This window comes from Anguilla rostrata, chromosome 12 (genome assembly GCF_018555375.3).
Source record: "Anguilla rostrata isolate EN2019 chromosome 12, ASM1855537v3, whole genome shotgun sequence".
NCBI classification, from domain to species: domain Eukaryota; kingdom Metazoa; phylum Chordata; class Actinopteri; order Anguilliformes; family Anguillidae; genus Anguilla; species Anguilla rostrata.
Window position 1 is genome coordinate 16,479,405 of NC_057944.1, and position 22,236 is coordinate 16,501,640.

General features: G+C 43.6%; 4 protein-coding genes across 4 annotated transcripts; 1 reads left to right on the plus strand and 3 right to left on the minus strand.

Moving 5' to 3' along the window:
• The first annotated feature begins 551 nt into the window (after positions 1 to 551).
• On the plus strand, positions 552 to 5,563 carry LOC135236292 (E3 ubiquitin-protein ligase SIAH2-like). Its single transcript, XM_064302562.1, has 2 exons — positions 552 to 1,284; positions 4,397 to 5,563. The coding sequence occupies exons 1-2, from the start codon at positions 931 to 933 to the stop codon at positions 4,952 to 4,954; spliced, it is 912 nt and encodes a 303-aa protein (XP_064158632.1). The 5' UTR covers positions 552 to 930; the 3' UTR covers positions 4,955 to 5,563.
• A 1,269-nt stretch (positions 5,564 to 6,832) lies between these two features.
• tsen34 (TSEN34 tRNA splicing endonuclease subunit) lies at positions 6,833 to 9,038 on the minus strand. Its single transcript, XM_064302357.1, has 5 exons — positions 8,897 to 9,038; positions 8,277 to 8,644; positions 7,926 to 8,061; positions 7,436 to 7,717; positions 6,833 to 7,267 (listed from the first exon to the last, which is right to left on the minus strand). Exons 2-5 carry the CDS (start codon positions 8,616 to 8,618, stop codon positions 7,062 to 7,064), a joined length of 966 nt encoding a protein of 321 aa, XP_064158427.1. The 5' UTR covers positions 8,619 to 8,644; positions 8,897 to 9,038; the 3' UTR covers positions 6,833 to 7,061.
• A 106-nt stretch (positions 9,039 to 9,144) lies between these two features.
• LOC135236148 (thioredoxin reductase-like selenoprotein T1a) lies at positions 9,145 to 15,582 on the minus strand. Its single transcript, XM_064302358.1, has 6 exons — positions 15,292 to 15,582; positions 13,804 to 13,914; positions 13,120 to 13,246; positions 11,921 to 12,008; positions 11,318 to 11,476; positions 9,145 to 11,076 (listed from the first exon to the last, which is right to left on the minus strand). Exons 1-5 carry the CDS (start codon positions 15,429 to 15,431, stop codon positions 11,352 to 11,354), a joined length of 591 nt encoding a protein of 196 aa, XP_064158428.1. The 5' UTR covers positions 15,432 to 15,582; the 3' UTR covers positions 9,145 to 11,076; positions 11,318 to 11,351.
• A 126-nt stretch (positions 15,583 to 15,708) lies between these two features.
• eif2a (eukaryotic translation initiation factor 2A) lies at positions 15,709 to 22,092 on the minus strand. The gene is made up of 14 exons (XM_064302354.1): positions 21,947 to 22,092; positions 21,582 to 21,651; positions 21,336 to 21,407; positions 21,012 to 21,130; positions 20,428 to 20,527; positions 20,064 to 20,146; positions 19,849 to 19,922; positions 19,539 to 19,683; positions 18,525 to 18,641; positions 17,765 to 18,339; positions 17,281 to 17,394; positions 17,023 to 17,154; positions 16,520 to 16,585; positions 15,709 to 16,166 (listed from the first exon to the last, which is right to left on the minus strand). Exons 1-14 carry the CDS (start codon positions 21,972 to 21,974, stop codon positions 16,101 to 16,103), a joined length of 1,761 nt encoding a protein of 586 aa, XP_064158424.1. The 5' UTR covers positions 21,975 to 22,092; the 3' UTR covers positions 15,709 to 16,100.
• Positions 22,093 to 22,236: the final 144 nt, after the last annotated feature.

Below are 22,236 nucleotides of genomic sequence, written 5' to 3' on the forward strand. Positions count from 1 at the left end.
AACAGTAATAATTACAACAACAAAAAAGAAAATAACAACAACAACAAAAAAATTAGCTACGCAGCACCTACATATGGATGTCCAGCGAGTCAACAATCAACTATTTGCGTTGACGTCACATGCGTTAGTCAAATGAGAAAACATTGTAGTTTCAGTAGAGATGTGAGGGGAAATGTTCTAGTGATCTAAAGTATCTGTGAACATATATTTCCCATTAGATTGATTCCGTTTGCTGCTGTGGCCCATGTGTGCAATACAAATACGTCGTGTCTGTTTTCTTTTCATTTTTGTACATTTGGAATTATTTCTAAATGCATCCCGCATATATTCTTCATTTACTAAGCCTAATTTCCCGATTTGTTATTTTTGTTTATGCACAATTGTCATAATCAAACCCTGGTGCCTATTATATTGACCCCTAATCAACGATTCTTCTGATGTTTACATCTAAACACAAGCGTCCTGTAAACTGTAACATATCACCACCAAGATATGTTGCTCATGCATGAGGGAGGGAGTCCCTAGAAATGACAGCTCGAGCTCACACTCGTCATCACGTACCAACGTTTTCGCTGCGTCCTACAATTTAGTAGGCTACGTCGTGTTCGCGTGTAATGTTCGAGAATAGTGCGTTTGAGAAGAAAGGCGGTGGATTTTTTTGGAGGATTGTTTGATTTCATTCTCTCCTTTTTTACACATCTTCCCAAAACAGTGTATCTTGTTTCAACAAAAAAGAGGTCTGTGTTTTTAAACCGAAACACCGAGTGATCAAACTTGTGGAGCAGTGACAGCACGACTGCTTACTTTATAAATATGTGGACATCAGCAAGAGTCTAATCGCTTGGATTTGGGAGAACTGTCGTTGTCTGGAATTTCGCTCTTGCGAGACGATTTAGAAACTCATTCGCAAGTTTAGATGGTTTACCAGCGATGAGCCGTCCGTCCTCTACCGGACCCAGTGCGAGTAAGATCTGCATCAAACAGCAGCACGCCCCTTCAGCGACGGCTCAAGCATCTGTCTCCGTGCGACCAAACGCCAGCCTCGCCACTGTCCTACCTGGAGCTGTGTCTCCACAGCACCACGAGCTCACCTCTCTGTTCGAGTGCCCGGTGTGTTTTGACTATGTCCTTCCCCCGATCCTGCAGTGCCAGGCTGGGCACCTGGTCTGCAATCAATGCAGGCAGAAACTGACCTGCTGCCCGACTTGCAGGGGATCGCTCGCCCCTAGCATCCGTAACCTGGCTATGGAGAAGGTGGCATCCGCCGTCCTCTTCCCCTGCAAGGTATGTATGGGTTGCGCTTGCAATTGCTGTTACCTCCCGTGACCCACTTATCTACAACGATTGCGTTGGTTTTCTGATTTATTTGCTCAACGTTTGGATAATTGGATGACCTGTCATTGTTTCAACACTGTCCTTCTTTAACTTGGCAGATGCCTGATTAATTATGATATTGACGTCTGTTGCAACTTCTGCACATACATGCGACAAACTCCAACAATCTTAGTTTTGTGCCAGTGACTGCTGATAGTATTCGTGTGTAAAAGATGTGACAGCGAGGCGGAGCCCCGTTCAGAACTTGTCTTGACAAGTTCAGGTTTCGACGGGAGTGCAGATTTCTCCCTGCAGCCTCCTAAGTCCGTTTTACCTATGCAGTATGCACCCAGAGTTTTTGAGGTTAACATGATTTCACAGGAAATTTAATGTTGTGTAGATTAAGCCCATCTGGTATATGGTTGAAGAGGAGTTTTTTGACGTGTTCAGTCATATAATCAGAAAGTGTTTAGCAAGTTGGGCCGGTATAACCGGAGTCAAAACCAGCCATCGAATATGCGGTCGAGTTTCAACAGAGACATGGCTAAGCTCAAAAGTCCATTTGCACCAGTACCTATTAGGATAAGAGATGCATTGTCTGGATAAGCACAAACAAATGTTCTGTTTATATGAGATAAGCATTAAGCTTGTGTCCAAACTTTGGGGGCAACGTTTCAGACAGCCCCACTATTTGAAGTGAGTGTCTACCTGTTTTAAACCAAATAAAAGCCTTTTCAAGTTAACAGCGTTGCTTGGTTTACAGTTTGCTGTGACCCACATAAAGGTCCATATACAAGCCACTGCATGGCTTGGAGATGCTTGTATTTAGGCTACTAAACAGCAGCCTTACAAGGCTATTCCCAGAGTCAGAGGGAGGGCAGCACTCAGCTAAGCCATACCTGTGTCTTTGCACAAGTGCACATCCTCTAGTTGATCAGGAGTTAGTTGGTCAGCAGTCTGTCTCTGCTACTCCTGTTCTTGTCCAACACAATGACAGTGAGGCTCAGCTGGTGGGCTGCAGAGAGAAGGGAAATGACTGTCAGGCACCCCAGAGAGGAGAGGTGAGTGCTTGTTAGTGCTTTCTTAAAATTTACAGAGAATGTCACATTCAATTAAGGAAGAGACTAAAAAAACTGCAGATTTAATGATATTTAAAATTATGTAGTAATTCATCCATCCATCCATTATCTATACCCGGTTATCCTGGGCAGGGTCGTGGGGGGTGCTGGAGCCTATCCCAGCATGCATTGGGCGAGAGGCAGGAATACACTCTGGACAGGCCGTCAATCTATTGCAGGGCACACACAACATTAATTTGCCATTCACTCACACACTCATATCTATGGGAAATTTAGGGTCTATGTAGTTATTGTTGATTACAAAACATAGGCATAACTGTTCCTATGGTAACATGACCCTGTAATCCTTGCTGTTCTGTTCCTCTCAAATAGTCATTGGCTAGGTAATGTAAACAAAATTTGAATACAATAACCTGTATCTGACTATGAAATGTTGTATGTGTGTAAGAGAAACACGTTGCGGTTTACTCCAAACACAGCACATTACCTGTACCTTACAGTTGTGCCATCCCCAGTGTCTCTACATAAAGCATTGAGAGAGGCCTGTGTAGTCGTTGCTGTTGGGGGGGGGGGGGGTGTTTAGTTTATAGAGCACTCTATATTTAACTGCAGTGTCAGATATGCAGTGGCACAGGGTCCAGCCATTGATTAGATGCCATGCACAGAGATTAGAATGTGTTGAGATGTGAGCATTTAACATTCCATATGCAATTACTGTATGTGCTTGTGTGCGCGTGCAAGTAACACGTGTGTGTAGGAACATTACATTTTACATTACAATTAGGCATTTAACACAGGCTCATATCCAGAAAGACTTACATAAGTGCATATGTGCGGGTTTAAACAATGAAAATGCTGATACAAAATCAACAGGGTCACAACTGATAATTGTAATCAATACATAATCTTACAACGTAAAGTTAGATGCTGCAGTAGGTGCAAGAGGGAGAGAATGCAGTATTATTAGGAAGCAAAATTGGTTGGGGATGTAGTTTCAGATACAGCGCAGGTACGACTAAGAAACCCACGCAAAATGGGGGAGGGGCAGGAAGGTGGCCCATGGAAAAGCAGAGTGGTCTGGCACGAGCGTTAGGGTTGATAATAGGTTGCAGGAAGAGGGTGCTGTTGCTCTTGCTGCACCATAGGCCAGGACTAGAGATGGGCAGTAAAGGGAGATGAGAAGAGGCATTATGATTATTCGCCCTGGGTAAAATTTTAGGAATGCTTGTTTCATTGTATCCTGAACTAAATTTTATGCTCAGAAAACAGAAAGATAATAATATATCATATAGCCTATGTGAGACCTTCCCAGAATGTATGGTCCACCACTGCTTGTAAGATATCTGACTGCCAGCCTTTGCAATTAAGATAATTGCTGTGGTCCTTGTTCAGAGCTATGATGGGGCTATGAGACCTGTCAATCACTCCCAGACACTGAATGACTTGCCACCTCTTTTTGACACCATTGATGACTTCCAGGAGTTGATCACCTTGGGGCAAATGTATGCATTCTTTAAAATGTTCACTTTGTAGGGCCTGAAAAACTGCACAAACTATCAAACACACCGAGGATGTGCTTATGCGCATGCAAGTCCTGCCTTTGAAGTGCAGGACATTGAACGGAATCATTGTAACTTCACTGGGCTCTATGTTGGCATCTGTTGCCATATCAGCCTTACCTGCCTTACTCTATGTGCGTGTACGTCATACAATCTGCACGGACATGTAAACACCAGGCCACATGCAGCATATATGATACAGGTCTTGTAATGTAAACACTATAGACAAAAGACTGGGTTTCTACAAAAAATCCAATTCAGGCATCAAGGCCTGCAGCGTAATTGTAGTCTTGGAGGCAAAGTACATGGAATGAACTCCATTACTCATGGTGTAGCTTTTTCTTGTACATGTCAAACCTTTAACCAAAAGCCATAGGTGAGTGCAGTAGAGTGCAGAACGTATGGCCTCTAGCTTATGCCTGACAGTCCGCCGTCTCCCCGCAGTACTCCTCCACGGGCTGCATCCTCGCCCTGCACCACAGCGAGAAGCCGGAGCACGAGGAGCACTGCGAGTTTCGGCCCTACTCCTGCCCCTGCCCCGGGGCGTCCTGCAAGTGGCAGGGCTCGCTGGAGGCCGTCATGCCCCACCTGGTGCACCAGCACAAGTCCATCACCACGCTGCAGGGCGAGGACATCGTCTTCCTGGCCACGGACATCGACCTGCCGGGGGCGGTGGACTGGGTGATGATGCAGTCCTGCTTCGGCTTCCACTTCATGCTGGTGCTGGAGAAGCAGGAGAAGTACGAGGGCCACCAGCAGTTCTTCGCCATCGTGCTGCTCATCGGCACGCGCAAGCAGGCCCAGAACTTCGCCTACCGCCTGGAGCTCAACGGCCACCGGCGGCGGCTCACCTGGGAGGCCACGCCCCGCTCCATCCACGAGGGCGTGGCCACGGCCATCATGAACAGCGACTGCCTGGTGTTCGACGCCGCCATTGCCCACCTTTTCGCAGAGAACGGAAACTTGGGCATCAACGTCACCATATCCACCTGCTGCGCGTAACGGCTGTGTCTGCACATGGGAGTGAGGGCACAGGAATCTATTTTGTCACAGGTTTTGATCCACATCACTCTGAACTTGTTCGAAAAATGTTTTCTATTGCGAGTCATCAATGAATGTTTGACCTCAGTCGGAAGACTCGACTATGTTATTATTGTTACAGCAATGAAAAATATTGCATTTGTCATAACTTTTTAATGTGTATATTTAAAATAAGCAATTGCTTCTCTGCAGTAAGCATAGTCTGTTTTTTAATAAACCACTTTACTGGATACAACCTCTTGCTTGTATCTTATAGCAATGCTCAATTTCTCTTTTTATTAAAGAAAGCAATTAAACACCTTTATAAGGCACCCTTTACCTCACCTATTTGCATCTGCTGAGTATTAAATATTAATTTAATAGCAAGCTCCTTATGTTATGACATCAACTTTACATTCCAAGATATTTTGCCTGCCACTAAGCACCTCTATAGTCCCTCAATGTCTAACAAACATTTTCAGCTTTAATATGTAAATACATTTAAGCCAACTAGCATCACCTGTTAAATTGTGTCTTGTTACTGAGGGAATAATCATTTGGTTAAAGCATTAAAGTCAATGAAAAACCTTCGACCCAGTATGTTCAATTTTATAGCACTTGCTGAATAGCTATTAAAAATGGAAAGGTAAAACTTTTTTTATTCCCCCAACAGATACCTGTGTTACTTTGGTTTAATGATTGGATTTGTGTGTAAGATTCTGAGGCTTCACTGGATTGAAGTGTAATCTCATGTGGACCTCAATCAAGTGACCTTTGACAGCATACAGCTAAGCTCTTATAGATCTTTCCTGTAAGGAGCTCATTCCTTTGAAGTGTATTCTCTGCAGAGGTGATTTTGGTATTACAAAGAAAAGAAACTTCACTAGATGAGAACTTATAAAACAAGGCACACTGGTAAGTCTTGAATCAGTGGTGCATTTATATCACTACTTTACAGCACAAGTAATATGCCTATTATCAAAAAAGTTTAATTATGTAGCTATATGTACTTTCTCATGCCCAGTCAGACCATGTGTGGAGTGAGAACATGCAGGACATGTCTGATGGCTAAATTAGGAAGATCTCAGAGTGATGAGTGCAAATAACTAAAATAACACTAACTTCAAGCTAATTGCTAATTAAGCATTTCCTCTCACCACTCTGTCATCAGTTGCCACATGCTGCATTTCAGAGCTAGCCATTACAGTACAACTGTACAGACTGGTGAAGCAGCTAAGCAACTGTAACTGCCTGACCAAGAGCACTTAACAATGCCTCAATGTTCTCATAGCCAATGCTGTAACTACTTTAAATGAATTCAGCAAGGAATCTGTTCCATGGCCTATATCCACACCAATTAAACTACTGGACAGAAGCTGAAAAGCAACCAACAGAACCCCAGTGAAAACCACTAGGGGGCGACACACACTTGCCTGAAAATTGCTTATTCTAGAAGTGTGTTTGCCTTACTAAAAAAGTGAATCAAGGCACTTCATGTCCATTATAAATTGGTTGCCTTGCATTACATCACTTCGTATCATCGCCTCTTAGTTCAGCACACATATACTTCAGGACTACTGATAGCAGTACATACTCATGCTGATTCCGTTTTTGAACACAGCATCTGTGTTGGACGATGGATGTGATAACCTAAAACTGAAGTGGTTTTAGGTTAAAAACCACATTTGGAACTTGTGTACTGACAAATAGAATAGGTGTAAACCACACAATTCTGTAAGCCATGTTCAGATGGCTCTTAACTAGAGAGATAACAAGCTCTGCTAAAATCTTTACCTTTCACAGTTCATCTGAAATGTCAGTCTTAAGCGATGGCCTCCAACAGTGCACACACGACAGAAATTAAGCTTTTCTATTTTTATTTTCAGCATAAAAATATTTCAGTCAGTGTTAATACTCTTCACTTGTATTCCGCTCGCACAGTATGCTGGTCTGGGTAGCCATGCATTCCATAATGCTCTTTTTAACGGACCCATTCCTCCCATTATGTTCCTAATAATTTGGTAAGGTCAGTCCAGGTTATGGTTCATGTTGGAGAGGAAGCTGTGAGTCAGTCACAGTCCTGCAGGTGCTATACCATTCCACTCCACTGCAGAGACGTGTACACCACCTCCTCTTCCTCTCCACCCTCGTCACCGTCACTGGGCGAGCAGAGAAGTATCGTCTTCTTCACATTGGAGCCCAGCCGTGAGAGAGCCAGCAGGTCACACAGGGGTGTTGGCGAGTCCATAGGGATACACACGGCGATGAAGTGGGCGTGGAAACGAAGGGGGTCGCCTAAAGGGGGGGACGGGGGACGCAGAGGGGGAGCAGAAAGGAAGTTGGAAAGGGAGCCAGTTGAGCTGTGCCATTAGCCTCATCTAACACACTGCATGTATGCTTCTGTTCAAGACGCTCCATTGCAGATATTGGGAGGTAAATTACCTAATAGCGAATCAGACTCACCTGGGTACACCAGATAGTCTCCCCCAAACTTGCCAGCAGAGGTGAGGTAGAAGCCCTGTCGGCTCAAATCCCGGAAAACACGGAACCTGGTCTCCGACCTCTCGTCCCGAGGCTGTGGCCAATCAGCTGCTAGGAAATGCCTCTCCTCTGGTGTGTGGCCTAGTCCTGCCCGAGCTGTGTGCAGCTGGACTGCCATGGCTGAACGCGGGAGAGAGAAGCCCCTCTCAAGGGCATCCAACCGATCTTGCACACTCTGGTCCAAAGACTCGATCTCCTCTGCATCTGAAAAGGACATGTGTTAATAGCTTGAGAATCTGAGGTTTTATATCAAAATTACAATATCAGGGCATATTATACATTATGGATATGCCTGTATTCCTCAGGTGGGAAAAAGAGCTCAATGCACTGCATGTTAATGGAATCCTGCGGTGCTCAGACTGAACGCAAATGGACTCAACCTGTTCCAGAAGTTTATGTATATATTTTGCACCTTCCTGCTTCTGCGCCAGCGCCCTCAGTAGCATGGCCTTCCTTTCCTGCAGCGCCAGGGCCCTCTGCTCCTCGTAGCTGCGCTCCTGCCTCTCTACATACTGCTCCACTGCCTGCAGGTTTTCAGCATCTGTACTCTATATGAGAAATTGGCATAGAGGAGAACATGAATTCATTAACACAGAAAAAACTCACGATCTTGGCAAAATCTAATTTATTTGCAGTACAGTGAAAGATGAGAGTAGTCATTAGTGTTACTTACAAATACGAAGGCTCGAAATACAACCGCTCTCTATATATAAAAACAGATTTTTTTAAAAGGCATGCAAAATAAAACCGCTGTATTGCCTACCGTCGTGGCAGGGAAAAGCACAGCTTGGGCGGTCTCTCTCAGCAACCGCGCCTCCTCTGTAAGAAGCTCCAGTGGTCTGCCCAGCCGGTTGTTCTGCCGAGGCTGTCGGGCCAATGAGCCCACAAGGGTTCCAACCACACCAGTCTCTCGGGCTGCTTTCACGTCGGCTGCCTGCCATAGCAGAGGGGTGGATCCGCAGAAATGGACCTCTATTTTCCGATGCCCCGGAGCAGGTCCACCGGCAGTTTCCTTTTGAGTCTCATCATGGGTTTCTCCATCCCGTGCAGTACTACTTACTATTTCTTCTGCCGCTTCTAAACCAGTCTTCTCGTGCGCATCCATCACATCGCTATAATATCCTACAGATTCTGAATCGTTCACAATTTTCTTTGATGCAGACCGATAAATTCATGACCAGCGCACATTTAACCAAACAACTGACACGACGCGTCTACAGCATAACTGATGGGAACTGAAAACTCAAATTTATGTTTAGTATTACCCCATTTAGATTTGAACACGCTGACCATCAGTCCACGTGAATACCGTTCACAAACCAAAAGGTAGTGCACTGTGCCAGCCAAACAATTGCAATGACAAGAAAAAGTACATTGCATTACTTGAACACGTACTACTGAAGCATCCAATAAGTGTATCAATTCTCACTGTCGAATGGGCTTGTGAAATGGGTATTACAAACGCAAAGTGTCGGCTACTTCTCTAAGATAAATTACTTCGTAAAAATGTACTTCCGCATTTACCACGACACAAGAGTACGGCACACCGTGTCTGACGTACACCAATGAGAATATAGCACTGTGATTGACGAACTAAAGGTCCAACCAACAAGGATCAGTCTTGCATCTAATCCAGTGGAACAAGTTTATTGCCAATATTACAATTCGCATACATATACTATAACATTTAGTAATCAATATGACAACCGAGTAACTAAAGAAATGCTATTTCAGGAGCATATATTATTATATAACATCTGAACGGCATTCGCAACCTCTTTCTTCATGCTAAAATGAGACGGACGGCATTGACAAATATGTGAAAAAAATCCTTAAAACTTTAATTTCAATTAACTTAAAAAAAAAATGTTTACATAACATTTGCATGCGCCTCAGGCAGGAAAGCACATCAAGGGCATATGCACGTTATGTGAAACGGAAAATAAATAGGCCATTCTCATTTCTCACCGAACGTGTCAATATATAAAACATTTATGCCAATAGAATACGTAGTTTGTCTAATAAATTTAACGAATTTCATACGAACATCAATTACACGTCAGATGACTACGCAGTTACATCTTGGAAGACCCAAAATTGAGGCAGTTCAAATCCCTCTCTCGTCAACCCCGTGTCAAAACTCTCACATGGCTGCGAAAGACTAAACCTGTAATGGTTCTTACACGCGGTTCTGCGGATCCACTGTATATGCCGGTCATCATAAAAACTGTACATTTTGATACGCTGCTAATTGTACTTAAACACTTAATGCAGACTGGTCATGTTATGTCACAAATAATTATGCAGACTGAAGAGTAAAAAACCCAGGACCAAGTGTGGGAACCACTGCCCTGAAGGGTACACTGAGTTGCCCTTTAGCTATGCTCCTGGAATTGATCTGGTTAAGTCTGGACTTGTTGGTTAAATACATAACAGTACTGGTCACATACTAAATGCAAAGTAATTATAATTCATCATAACAGATGGCAAATTATCAAATTATTTTAAGGTGATTTACTTGAGGGGAAAAACTACCATTACGCTCCATAAAACACAACAGAGTAATCAATGCTAGAAAAAGATGTGGCCTTACACAGCCACTTCACTTTGGTCTAAACACATACTAATGGTCCCTTTCATGTAAAAGAAAGTAGATAATCAAGTTACAAAGATATAATTCAGTTTTCCCAAGCAAAGGGTGTTTGCACTGCAGGCATACGATGTGATCTAATCAGTGATGAAATGCAATCCCTATGATGCACTGAAACAATCGGCGTTGGTACCAAAGAACACGCAGTATGTCAATGCAACACGCGACATAGAAATTCAGATCCACCACTATGCATGACATTCTTACGATTCAGATGAGAAATGCCTGTCTTCTGTATCTTTTTCAGTTCTCACACAAAACTGAAAACGTTCACCCACCCGAGAGTGACCATTAAAAGATGACCTCACGACATAGCTACCTCCTTGCACAATGTGTCCAAACTCTCAAGTGAAATTGCAATCTCAAAATTTAATAGGATGACCTATTTGCATATCACACTTTGAACAGATTTTTAAAATAAACTTTCCTTGTGACCCATGCTGCCTGGGGAATGTACACAGCATGAATTCCCTGGTAGACGTATTCCACTTCATAATCATTTGTTTTTGTTGCACTGTATGCTACAAAAGAAATATTAAAAATACAGATAGAATCTATGTTTTTTACATATTCAAATAAAACATTAAGTTAAATTAAATGTTCACAATCCTGTCTCTGCTTGATTTTGCCTCCTGAATCTGCAAACACAAAATACAATTGCCAATTTACATATGAGCTCCAGCTATTGCGTAGTCTTGTGAAAGAGAGCATGGTAGTTGCATCAAGATGTGAGGAAATGCAGTATAGATGGCCGTTGTGGAGCTGTGGGCCCCACCCTGTGGTGGGGGGGGCGGGTCCCAAGGCGCAGTGAGTGACGATTCGGGACATCCAGCCTGCGCCTGCAGTCAGCCCGCCTTGAGCGCAGACCTTCATAGACATCGTCTCACGGCCCGTGAACACGCCCACCTCCAACCTGGAGGCAGCAGCCAGAGAAACAGATTACAGGTGACTGACAGGAGACAGACAGGAGAAACGACAAAGACTAACATGTTTGATATTTGTGTTTCAATGTGTACGATCTGGTAATACATAATCATGTGGTATCAAATAACTAATGGCAAATGTTTCAGACCATATAGAGCCCCACAGGTATACTGATAAATGGTATGGAGTGTGGAGAACTTCAGCCAACAAGCCAAAAGAGAAGCACCTACAAAAGGTCAGGATCCCCGTCCACAGCAGGCCTGGTTAGGGGCGTTGGTGCGGGAGAGCGTCCATGTGGACGTTGAGCTTCATCTCATTCTCCAGAATCTGGACCAACTGCTGCATGGAGGGCAGGTGACCCGACTCCAACTTGGACCACACTGGGACATCTGCCAAGATGAAGCAGAGGTAAGAACATGCCCCCACACACCCAGAGAGTTAATTTAAAAGGATAGTGCAAATTTTAGGGAAATTTGCTTTAACCATATCCATCTTACCCATTGTTAGACGATACGATCGATACTAATTTCATCGCTGTGCATCCAGTACAAAAATATTAGACAATATCTACGAGCTACGTGCTAACTGTGCTACCTCTATCAAAGGCTGCAGACAAAAACAATGTTAGCTTAGCTAACTGGTAACAGAAAAACACCTTCCAGAATCTCCGAAAGCTGAGATTCTGGAAGGTGTGTGCTAAAGGTCTTGCATCATAAAAGTGTCACTTGCAATGTAATTTCATGTCTGAGAAATGTTTTTCCTCACATTACAATCTGCAATGTCAATGATAACTGGAGAGCAAGAAAGAATAACAATGGAAAAAAACAACGTACCATTAAATGTGATTTCAAAGGCACCCGTAGACATACACTGGTTCTCAATCATATTGCTGAGGAAGAACACCATCATGCAAGCATAGATCTGACAAGGGAAAGGCCAAAATAGCAGAGCTTACCAGGTGAACCGGTCATACATCACATTAAACAAACAACCCTCCTCAGGGGGGTTATGCATAAATCCTCCTCTAGGAGTTACTGATAATAAATACCGCAGAGATTAACTTGTGATCAGCCTTCTCTGTGGACCCTAATAGAAGCCCATCTGGCAGGAGAGGAGATGGTGCAAAAATCATATAAGCATATCGTAGGCCTTACAGTGACACATGAAGCATTTGGATCAAGGTTAATCTGCCGTAATATTAAAAGGTTGGACTTTGAAAGGCAATACAGCTTTAAAATTACATTTAACAACTTTACCTGGCTTCTAATTTTGTACATTAGCTTTATTTCAGAAAAATGTAATTCTATACTTTTAACATACAACTTTTCCATGTTTTACTTTTATGGAAATTAACCTGCTTCATTTTCATGCGCTTAAAATATCACGTTCTGACTCTAAAATATTAACAAGAACCTCACATTACACTGATATGGATGCAGTCACTGGCGAGCCTTAGTCATGGATGACAGAAGACAACGGCCATTTAATACAGTTTAAACTCATATGACTCCTCTGAACATAAGAACAGGTCCTTATCCAGGTGCAGCTGACCACTGCTGGGTGCCCTGAATGTAACTGGGCTGATGCAAGCGACAGACAGTTCCTTCCTTCCCCCCCAAGGGCATCATTAGCGAAGAGCCACAGATGCAGACCTGAGTATTTGCAACCAGGCCATCCCTGAGGGCCCTCGGTCAAAATTACGATTCTGCATACCCCGCCCACTACATATCTCCACCCCCAAACTCACCCAACATGGCCTATCTAATGATGCAACGTGTCTGATATGCTCCCCCCTGCCGAGAATTATGAAAACCGTGCTGCTTATTCACAGGCATCCCTTCAGTGCTGTGCTGTGCAGATCTTAACGTCATCTGGCTGGGCTAACAATGCACACCAATGTCTGATGCATTCATAAGAAAGATTCACAAATCCCAGCAGTGGACTGAACTAATACTCATACCTATATTCGGTTTGCATCCCTGATACTATGCACTAGCCCTCCATGTTTGCTCTCCTGGGGTGATGACCTCGCCTTGTTTTCCTGACCCCAGACCCACAGGCCAGGGGCTTGCATACCAAAGAAGGCAAACGGGTCCTTGCCTAGAATAATCAGCCCAATAACAGCCAGCTTGAACACGGACAGGAAGGAAGCTATGTGTCTGAGAGAAAAGAGACCAAACCAAAAACAAGGTGGATAAACAAGAAACAAGCAAAGAAAAAAAAACCTAAAACAAGGTAGATGCAAATACACTTATCTGAATATTGCTTTCTGTGAAGTGCTAACATATCTGCCCCTTCTACATACACAAAGATCATTAGGCTGATGAAATCTCATGGGGGGGCTGGGTCATTAGAAGCCATTTCCAAACTGGTGTGTGGCTAATTAGGTAAAAAGTACTTCCACATATAAGTAGATCTTGTGGTCTCGAACTCAAGCCTTTTTTCTGTTGCTTCCTTGAGAGCGGCAGGACCAAGCTTAATGAGGCCTTCTCCTTCAACCACGTTATATATTTATTCATTTGTTTATGTATCTGGGACAATGCAGTTAACATTGTTACAGGTTAAAAACAAGCACCAGAGGCACTACATATAGGGTTTCTAGGCAGAGCTAATTTGCAGCCCCTGTCCCTGGTTAGGCTTTCAAACTTTAGAACAGCATTTAAAAAATCAATTCCACTCAAGTGTGGGTTTCTGTGGCAGCAGAGAAGTCACTCACCGGTAGATGGGCAGGGGCAGGTAGTTCTCCCCCTCTATGCGGATGTCTGGGTACCGCTGGTTCAGGACCTGCGTATACTCCTCAAACACCCGCTTGTACCCTCAGGAGATACTGTCGGGCGGGACAACACAACATAGGGTATAGACACAGGCCGGGGTTGCTTCAAACCAATCCACACTCATTATCTGGTCATCGCAAACAGGAATTTACTGACGACACCTTTCCTCATTAATTTCCAGTTCTGAAACAAACCATTCTCCTGGCAGGTGTAGGAGGCAGGTATGCATCACCGAATTTGAAAAAGTAACTTTATGAGAATGTCAGTTCCCTAGGAAGGTCTTGCACTTCAGTAGCAATGTTGCGTTGATTTTAGCAAAATTCAAAGTAGAACACATACAATTGGACCGCATAATAAATATGATAATAACGCTTAGGCTATCAAAAAATACATACGTTTTTGGCAGATTTCCCTGGAAAAAAAAACCCATAGGACAAATACAATCACAAAAGAGAACAAGAGTAGATTAGTTAAATCCTGATCTAACCATGCCACCAACACAGTACCAGCCATTGTTTACAAAACAATTTCCAAATTAAACTTCCTAGAGCCACATATTTTCAATAAAAGGATTTATTCGATTTAATCGCACAGCGAGGGAGCATAAATTAAACACAGAAAGCCGACAGACCTTGCACATTCCCTCAGATAGATTGGACAGAGACCAAAGGTTTTTTATTCAACTAGCTGCTAATGAGTATTCAAAAGGCTGTCAAAGGTAGTGTCAACAACAAACGTGTAATAGAACCACAACAAGCACAACAGACATGATTAATGTAAGCCTAGTGTCAAATGAATGCATTCCAGTAAGGCTGAATAATTAAGACGTTCAAATAAGACCGACATTTCCATGACACAAACGTTAGTTGCAGATACTTCCAGGAATCCACCGCTCCCTCTCCCACATTCTAGGAATGGGTCTTATCTGTACAGTACGCACACAACCAATTATTTGCCCTATTCTGGAAACTTGCACCGCAACTGGCCAGTTTCCTTTCAATGAACAACTAACAAATCTGAACTGTATGGGCTGACAAACAAAGGCACGTTTCACGCCAACGCCGTACATTCGCGGGGAAGCTAACTTACAAACCATACTGCCGATCAGCATATCATTAGTAACATCTTCAGACAGCTACCAGCTAACTTAGTAGCAACCGGTCACTGGTCGATAGCTATGTTAGCAACACGCAGACCAGCGAAACGCACGCAATTCATGTAGCCGACCGTACCCGGCTCATTTTCGGCAAGCACTAGTTACCTCGGTTATAGCATATTAAGCTGTCAACAACTATCTGACAGGACGCTATCATCAGCTAACATAAAAAACGCATGCTGGGAGAAATGCTAGCCTTGGACGAAAGGCCTAGTCAGATCTAGTTTATTTTCCAATAAACTATAATCACACATTTCCTGTTCGTATAGTTTACCAGATTTGAAATTTGAGAAGTGGTCCCGTTGCAAACTGCATCTTTAATTTCTTCACGCCGCCGTTATCGGCAGAGGCACAGTATAAAGAGAAAATGCACATGAAGAGTAGTGAGGACAACCACCGTTTCTCCATTTCCATTCACCATTCAATCCGATTTACTTAGAATACCAGATTAGCTCCCAGACCGACCGCGGCTAAGACGAGTGAGCGGCGTGAGAAAAATGTACGGTTAAATGCCTTACGTGACCTCAGGCAAATTGACGTACATACGTACAGAAAGAGTGTGGGATTTGTAGTCAATTTCAGGTATGACTACTGTCATTGAAATAGGACAGGTTGGCTGGTTACTGTACAAACACATTAAATGAAACGCTTGGTTTAAGAATTTAAACAAAAATGATAGCAGAGGCAGAAGGCATGTGTTAAATCTGTAATCAACCCAGCAAATATAAATGCCAAAACATTTCAATACAGTTAGCAACATCAGTTAGAACCTTGATCGCTGTATTGCTTTTTAAAAGTCTCAAGTCTGTTGTACAGCATTAAACTCATTATGTACAGCCAACAAAAGTGTTGGTACTGCCTACATTGCCTGTTGTACAGAAGCATTACCTTGTCTGCTCAATACTTATTTGTGGTTCAAATATACAAGCAATTCAATGGCAAAAAGTCTAGCGGCAATGTGTGTCTGGAGAACAATTTTCAAATTTTTTTAAAGCCTGTATCTACTATGGTTGGATGAATCTTTGAAGACCAGCTGTGTTATATGAGATTGGGTTTGACAAATGGAGAAATAAGACATTCATTTCAAACTCCCAGCTCTAGATCATCCAGTTCCTGCAGCAGTTGGGCTTCTTTCTGCATCTTCTCAACCTGATGGAGGGAAGATTTGAGAAATTCAAGGCACCACAAGTGATCCCACTCACTTATACGTGTAAGTAGGCTCATAGCACGTAATCTTGTTTATTAATAAACTGAATATTCTGGTACCAGCAGGGTACAGAGTTTTGTCTTCATCAATGACCATGCATTATTGTCTAAACTTCTATTGTTCAATCAGTATGTTTGAACTTGCATGCTTACTGTGGACAAATCACATACGCATACTTAAGTGTGTATTCCTGAACTCTGATAATATTGTATTCCCATTACAACGTACAGTTCCCTCCGAAAAAACAGTCTTTTTATGTCATGTGAAAACGCATCCAAATAATGACATATTTCACCTGGTTTTTTTCCAAAGGTTTCCCAGCTGCCTGTTGTTCCTTCAGCTGCTCAATAGCTTTCAGTTTCTGTGGAAAAGAAAAGTAGCATCCTCCACTGAAATGTCATTCAATTCCCATTATCCTTGGTGTTACACGCAAGCTGGATTTATACACACAAGTAGGTCAGCAGATGTGACATTTGAAATAAGATTAAGAGATGACATCCATCCTGCCAACAACCTACAATATGTTCAGTGATGGACAGGTTTGATATGGTTTGAAATAGTATAAGGATTATTTCAAACTGGGTCAAGCAACTACTTAAACCTGATCAATGATGAGCTGTTCTCTGGATAAGCAGATTGGGTCAGAATACCTTAATGTGCTTAACTTGGCACTACATTTCCTCAGTAACTGTTTGTAGAAAGGTAAAAAGCTGAAAAGGCAGTCTCAAAGGCATGGTTAACATGCATGCAAGTGGGTTTCCTGCTGAGATGCTCAGGTAGGTGCTGTAGCATTTTCACCTTCTTCAGGTTCTTTATCTTCTTGTCAGTTTCAGGGTCACCACACGTAGGGGCGGTGCTGGCAGCAGAGGCGGGGCATGTGGAGGTGGAGGTGGAGTCAGACTGCACCTGAGGGGCATCCGATTTGATCTCCTGCAGATACAGTACAGCACTGACAGACTGGCATCACTGCCACCCAATGCAACAACAGTTTTTGCACTAGATTCCATGCACTCGTTGCAAAGCCCATCCCACCGCGACTACAGCAAGCTGAACTACCTGTTTGGCAGCTTTTTTGGCCTCCCGCTTTTTTTGGTTCTTCAGAGCAGTCTTGGACATCTGCTTGTCTCCCCCCGAACTGGGCTTCAGGTTCTGTGGAGGTTCCTCTTCATGCTGAGAATGAGAGAAACAGACGGTCAAACAAACAGACACACGTTCATCCTTCAGCGATTCCTCTAAAATTCACTGCAGACTAAACTGTCATTCATGAATGGTCCATGCAGACTCTAACCTCCTCCTGTGTAGATATCCTAACCTCAGCCTCCTCACCTGTCAGCACCCTGTATTCCCTCCTAGGCTCTCCTTTACAGACAGACTGACCTCCACTTCTTCCCAGTGGACAGGTCGTAAGGTGTCAATGCTACAGGTTATAACCTAGTCTCACTCTTCCCTTCACATGTCTAGTAAGATTCCAGAATGGAGGTTGGGTTCAGAAGACCCCCTACACTAATGGCAAGGTGGGCTGGCACTAGGTTCTACTCACCAATTTTGAGCTGGCGGTGGCGGGTTTATTCCGCAGAGCGGGCGGGCGGTAAGCCTGGGTGGGCTTGGCCTCGGTGCTTCCGAGCTCGCTCGGCGCCGCCTGGTACTTGATAGGCCTCTCAGGGAAAGTCCCATCGGGGAAGGGCTGCCACAGGACCTCCCACAGCTCCGCACCCTCGGGGGTGTCTTCCTTGTGCAGCACCGTGCCCGTGTAGTGCCAGATCTTGTACCCGTTGCTGACCCGGAGCCGCGGGGAGCAGGTGGCCGTGACGATGTGCTCGCCGTCGGGGCACCAGGAGAAGTGGGTGGAGTCGGGCGCCTGCGGCTTGCCCACCTGCTTGTACTTCTTCACGTCCCACACCTCCATCTGGCCGCGCAGGTTCCCGAACCCGGCCAGCACCAGGATGTGGCCCTGTGGGCTGTAGAAGGCGGCGTTCCGGGGGCCCGTGCCAAAGTCGAAAACGGGATCGCACTTCTGGTTGAAGACGGTGGCCTTGGCCGGCATGAAGCCGTACACCACACAGAACTCCGAGGAGCTGGGGCTCCATGTCACATCGTAAATCGGCCCGTTCTTTGCTGCTCAGAAAAGAGAAGTGCCAATGGAATCAATGTAAATTACACTTCAATCATTAATTACACAAAGAAAACACAGTGAGAAGGAGACTGATGGACGTAAGAGAAAAGAGTGAAAAAGGGGTCTGTTCAGGTGAGAGCTTAAGATGGAGAAGAACAGGGTGAAAGAAAGAGGGGAGAGGACTCACGTAGCTGGACCACTGCAGTCTCTCCACTGATGGACAGGTACTGCAGGGTCTGTTCCCCATAGTACGAGGCGCCTGATTTATCCACTTCCACGCTGGCAGTTACCAGCACCGCCGTGGCTGAGGTGAGAAAAGAAGCACCACATCCCAGGTCAAAATGCCAGTACATCCTCAACCTTCAGTCATTCAACTACAACAGACTGCAAGTCTTACACCACAGTTACACCCTTCATTGTGCTTTTCCACATACGATCACTGAAGGAACTGTAGAAGGGGCTTGATTGGATTTGGGCATTTCAGTTTCCATGTTCAGATTGAACACCATGTAATCTACCATAAGTCCAAGTAGCTATCACTGACTTTAGATGTCTATATGCCTTGAATGCTTAAGTTGTTTTAAGTGTAAACTAAGTAAAATGGAAGAGCACACACAGACAGTTATACCTGACATTAATTACTTAAGCCAGGCTCATGTAGTCTGTGTCTGCTTGGTGCATGATCTGTGCAGTATTAATGCAATCACAATGTTGTTTCACAAGTGAGGAAGCGACTGCACTACCAGGACAGATGGCATGCCGATTTCCATTTAGTTAACTTATAATTAATTGAATGGCCATTTAACTGCAATTTGTCATTTTTCAATGATTGCAAAAAAGTGAATTAGAAAATGTTTAACAATATTTAAAAATGTTAAATTTCAACAAGATTTTTTAAAAGAAAAATGATAATCTTCATTAAAAACTAAAAAGCAGAGGCAAAAAACTGACTGAAAACAAGCCTAGTTTCATGACTGCTGGTTTTGTATCTTGCATAGACCAAAATAAATAAACAGAGCAGCTAATATCCACAACAATTGTGACTTAAAAATGATCACAGGCTGTGGCCCGATTTACCCACCTATCCACTTTGCCGAACCCTAAATAACAGTGCTTGTACCTGGAGCTATGCTTAATGTCAGCTTAGTAAAGTGGACACTGTACTTCTGGTGCAGCAACATCCAGTGAAAATTCAGTGTACCTTTATTGTTCCACAGCATTGTCACTCTGTCAGACTTAAAGAAGCTTTTGTTGGCAAGGGCGGAGGTTGGGCCCCCGAAATTGGGGTACTGGTAGAGCCGAACGAACGATGGGGCGCCCTTGCTTCCTGGGACATAGACAGCAACCTTGAGTAGTAATACAGTGTCTTGTGTTAGTTAGTATTGCACAGTTACCTCAGTAATCAATAAAGGGCCTTTATTGAAATAAACACACACTCAGACAACGGCTTGTACAGCCAATCAGAAGCCTGAGGCCACAAGGGCCAGCCTGCTGAGGGGATTCATACACACCTTGGATGGCTGAGGTCCTGGAGAAAGGACAAACTCTGACACCTTCTGCAGGTGAAGTTTGTTGGCAATAGTGTCTGAAAAAACAACATCAAATCTTCCTACTCAGACATGCTAGTGTCACTCATACAACAAATTCACAAGAACCAGATTTTACAGCAGTTGGATATTTGGGACCACGTTTCGAGGAGGACATGAGATGGTCAATAATCACTTACTAAAGTCGTTGTTCTCAAAGAAGTGAAGCTCATTATTAACATTTCTGACCGCAATTTTCTCATCATCTGACCAGTTGGGACACCTGGAGATACAGAATGGTAGCATAAGTAACAACATCATAATGGTTACTTCTTCAGGTGAGGGGGGCTACCAGTCCACTCCTTGTGACGCAAGGAATCAAGACAAGCTAAGGTACCATTTCATGCATATATCATGTCTCCCACACCACACGTTAATTCTGGCCTTTTCTATAGGCTGAAATCCCCCCTCAAAACCAAACTCAGCCGCCGACTGAACCCTCCTCTCTCACAGTACTCCTTCAGTTGAAATCCCCCACCCAACCTGACCCACTCACTCACTCACCAGCCCTGGACTTTCTTCTGATAGAAAGTCTTGAGACAGGTCCCACTGTTCAGGTCCCATAGCTGCAGATTAGCATCCCCCTGGGGGTTGTCCTGTGTTTCTGAGAGAGGGGAGGGAATTGCTAGCATTAGTTCTGCTATAACTGTTTTCCATTAGATGGTCAGGGCTACCAGATGTCCAGTCCAGTTCAGTAGGTTTTTCTAACTAGCAAAGCAATACAAAGAAACATTGCGTTGTTGTTGAGTTCTCAAGTAGCAATGTGACACAATTTCAACTATATTGTATCTAAACATGCAGCTCTGTTACCACAGCCTCATGCAGTGAACAAACTCAGTGTAATGAGGTGAAAACAAGCACTAGTCATAGTGTGTTCATGAAACAACAGGACCTGTCTAATGACAGCCAGTTAACAGCCAAAATAAATTAGTGCCTAAAATAGCAAAACGTGTCACATCTCTTATTGAAAAGCGGAAAAGAAAAATCAATTGGGGCATTGCGTCAGTGCGGCACTCGATGTGAACATCCTTCAGCCAAGGTTAGACTGGGGAAGAGATATGAAAGCACAAGGTCATTAAAGTACATACTGGTATAGGGCTGCCACGTAGCCAGAACTGTGCCCAACGGGGAGAATTCCAACAGGGCTGTCTTAGGAAGGTCCAGGGACTGGACCAATGTGCCATCTGCAACCCTCACAACACTGACTCTGCCAGGCAAGAAAGACAGTTAATAATGCTATTCAATACCTTCAGTTTCTCAAACCATAATCAGGATATCCTAAAAGGATTTTTTCTACAGAAAGTGCCAGATTCAGAATGTGAAGCTATTGCTTTAGGTTTTATCCTTTAGCCACAATTCCATCATAAAGATCATCAGCTGGTACAAGGTAGATGGATGAAGGTATTCCTTACTTGTTACCACTGCACCAGCCAAACAAGGAACCATCCTTACTGAAGGCCACAAATCTACTTTTGCCATTGTCCCTGGTAGAGGGAAACATACATTTAAAAAAGTAATATGTACACGCGTCATGTTGCACATGGCTTGAAAGAACAATGATAATGCATACTCTCAAAATTTTGCATGATCATATAAACAGTTGTGTACCGTAAATACCGCCATTACAAACTTGCGATTAGCAGCACGCGACGACTTACCTCTGGAAAGATGAATATTCATCACAGTTCGGAGGTCCGGATAGCAGCAATGTCCCATTCGATCCTCGGACTGATTCAATTAAAGCAGGTGGATATAAAATCGCATTAAAATGTTTGCGTCTTTAGTACATCGTTAGTACTTCCCTGGCAAAGTTAAGTTTTTCATCTTTAATTGTGCCGATTTAGACAGTTATTAATAAACTGGAATCAGCAAAGTTAATAATTAACATTACTTAGCCAGCAAATTAAACATTCCGTGTGCTCGTATCATAGACCCACATCGTTTATTAACATAATACAATAAACTTACATCGTTAACCAAGAAATAAAAGATGTTTCCATCTACAATGAGTTAGCTCACCCACCTGCTAGAACAGGGCTGGGGGGCGCCATCTTGTGCCGGAAGTGATGTGGTGCGACGGAAGTGTAGGAGCGACAGAAACACACTAGCAGTGACCCCACAGAACTGTATAAAACAGTTTCTGAAACAGTTCTGAGACTGAGCGATCCAAAGGGGAGTTCAAATGAACCCAACACCGACCTGTATAAGAATCGTTAATGCACCGATGTTTTTTTTGCCATTTATTATTTTTATTTTTTTTTACAAAAATGAGGATGCAGAGCAATGAAACAAGTCACTCTATCATAATATACA

Excerpts from the sequence above, each read along its gene's own strand:
- tsen34 (XM_064302357.1), bottom strand. The coding sequence starts at position 8,618 with ATGGATGCGCACGAGAAGACTGGTTTAGAAGCGGCAGAAGAAATAGTA. Across the intron at positions 8,062-8,276 it reads TGCTTTTCCCTGCCACGACG|AGTACAGATGCTGAAAACCT; the intron begins GTAGGCAATACA and ends TTTCTCATATAG. Across the intron at positions 7,268-7,435 it reads AGACTATCTGGTGTACCCAG|GCGACCCCCTTCGTTTCCAC; the intron begins GTGAGTCTGATT and ends CCCCCCCTTTAG.
- LOC135236292 (XM_064302562.1), top strand. The coding sequence starts at position 931 with ATGAGCCGTCCGTCCTCTACCGGACCCAGTGCGAGTAAGATCTGCATC. Across the intron at positions 1,285-4,396 it reads CCGTCCTCTTCCCCTGCAAG|TACTCCTCCACGGGCTGCAT; the intron begins GTATGTATGGGT and ends GTCTCCCCGCAG.
- eif2a (XM_064302354.1), bottom strand. The coding sequence starts at position 21,974 with ATGGCGCCCCCCAGCCCTGTTCTAGCAG. Across the intron at positions 21,408-21,581 it reads GAATATTCATCTTTCCAGAG|GGACAATGGCAAAAGTAGAT; the intron begins GTAAGTCGTCGC and ends TCCCTCTACCAG. Across the intron at positions 19,923-20,063 it reads CTTTGAGAACAACGACTTTA|ACACTATTGCCAACAAACTT; the intron begins GTAAGTGATTAT and ends TTGTTTTTTCAG.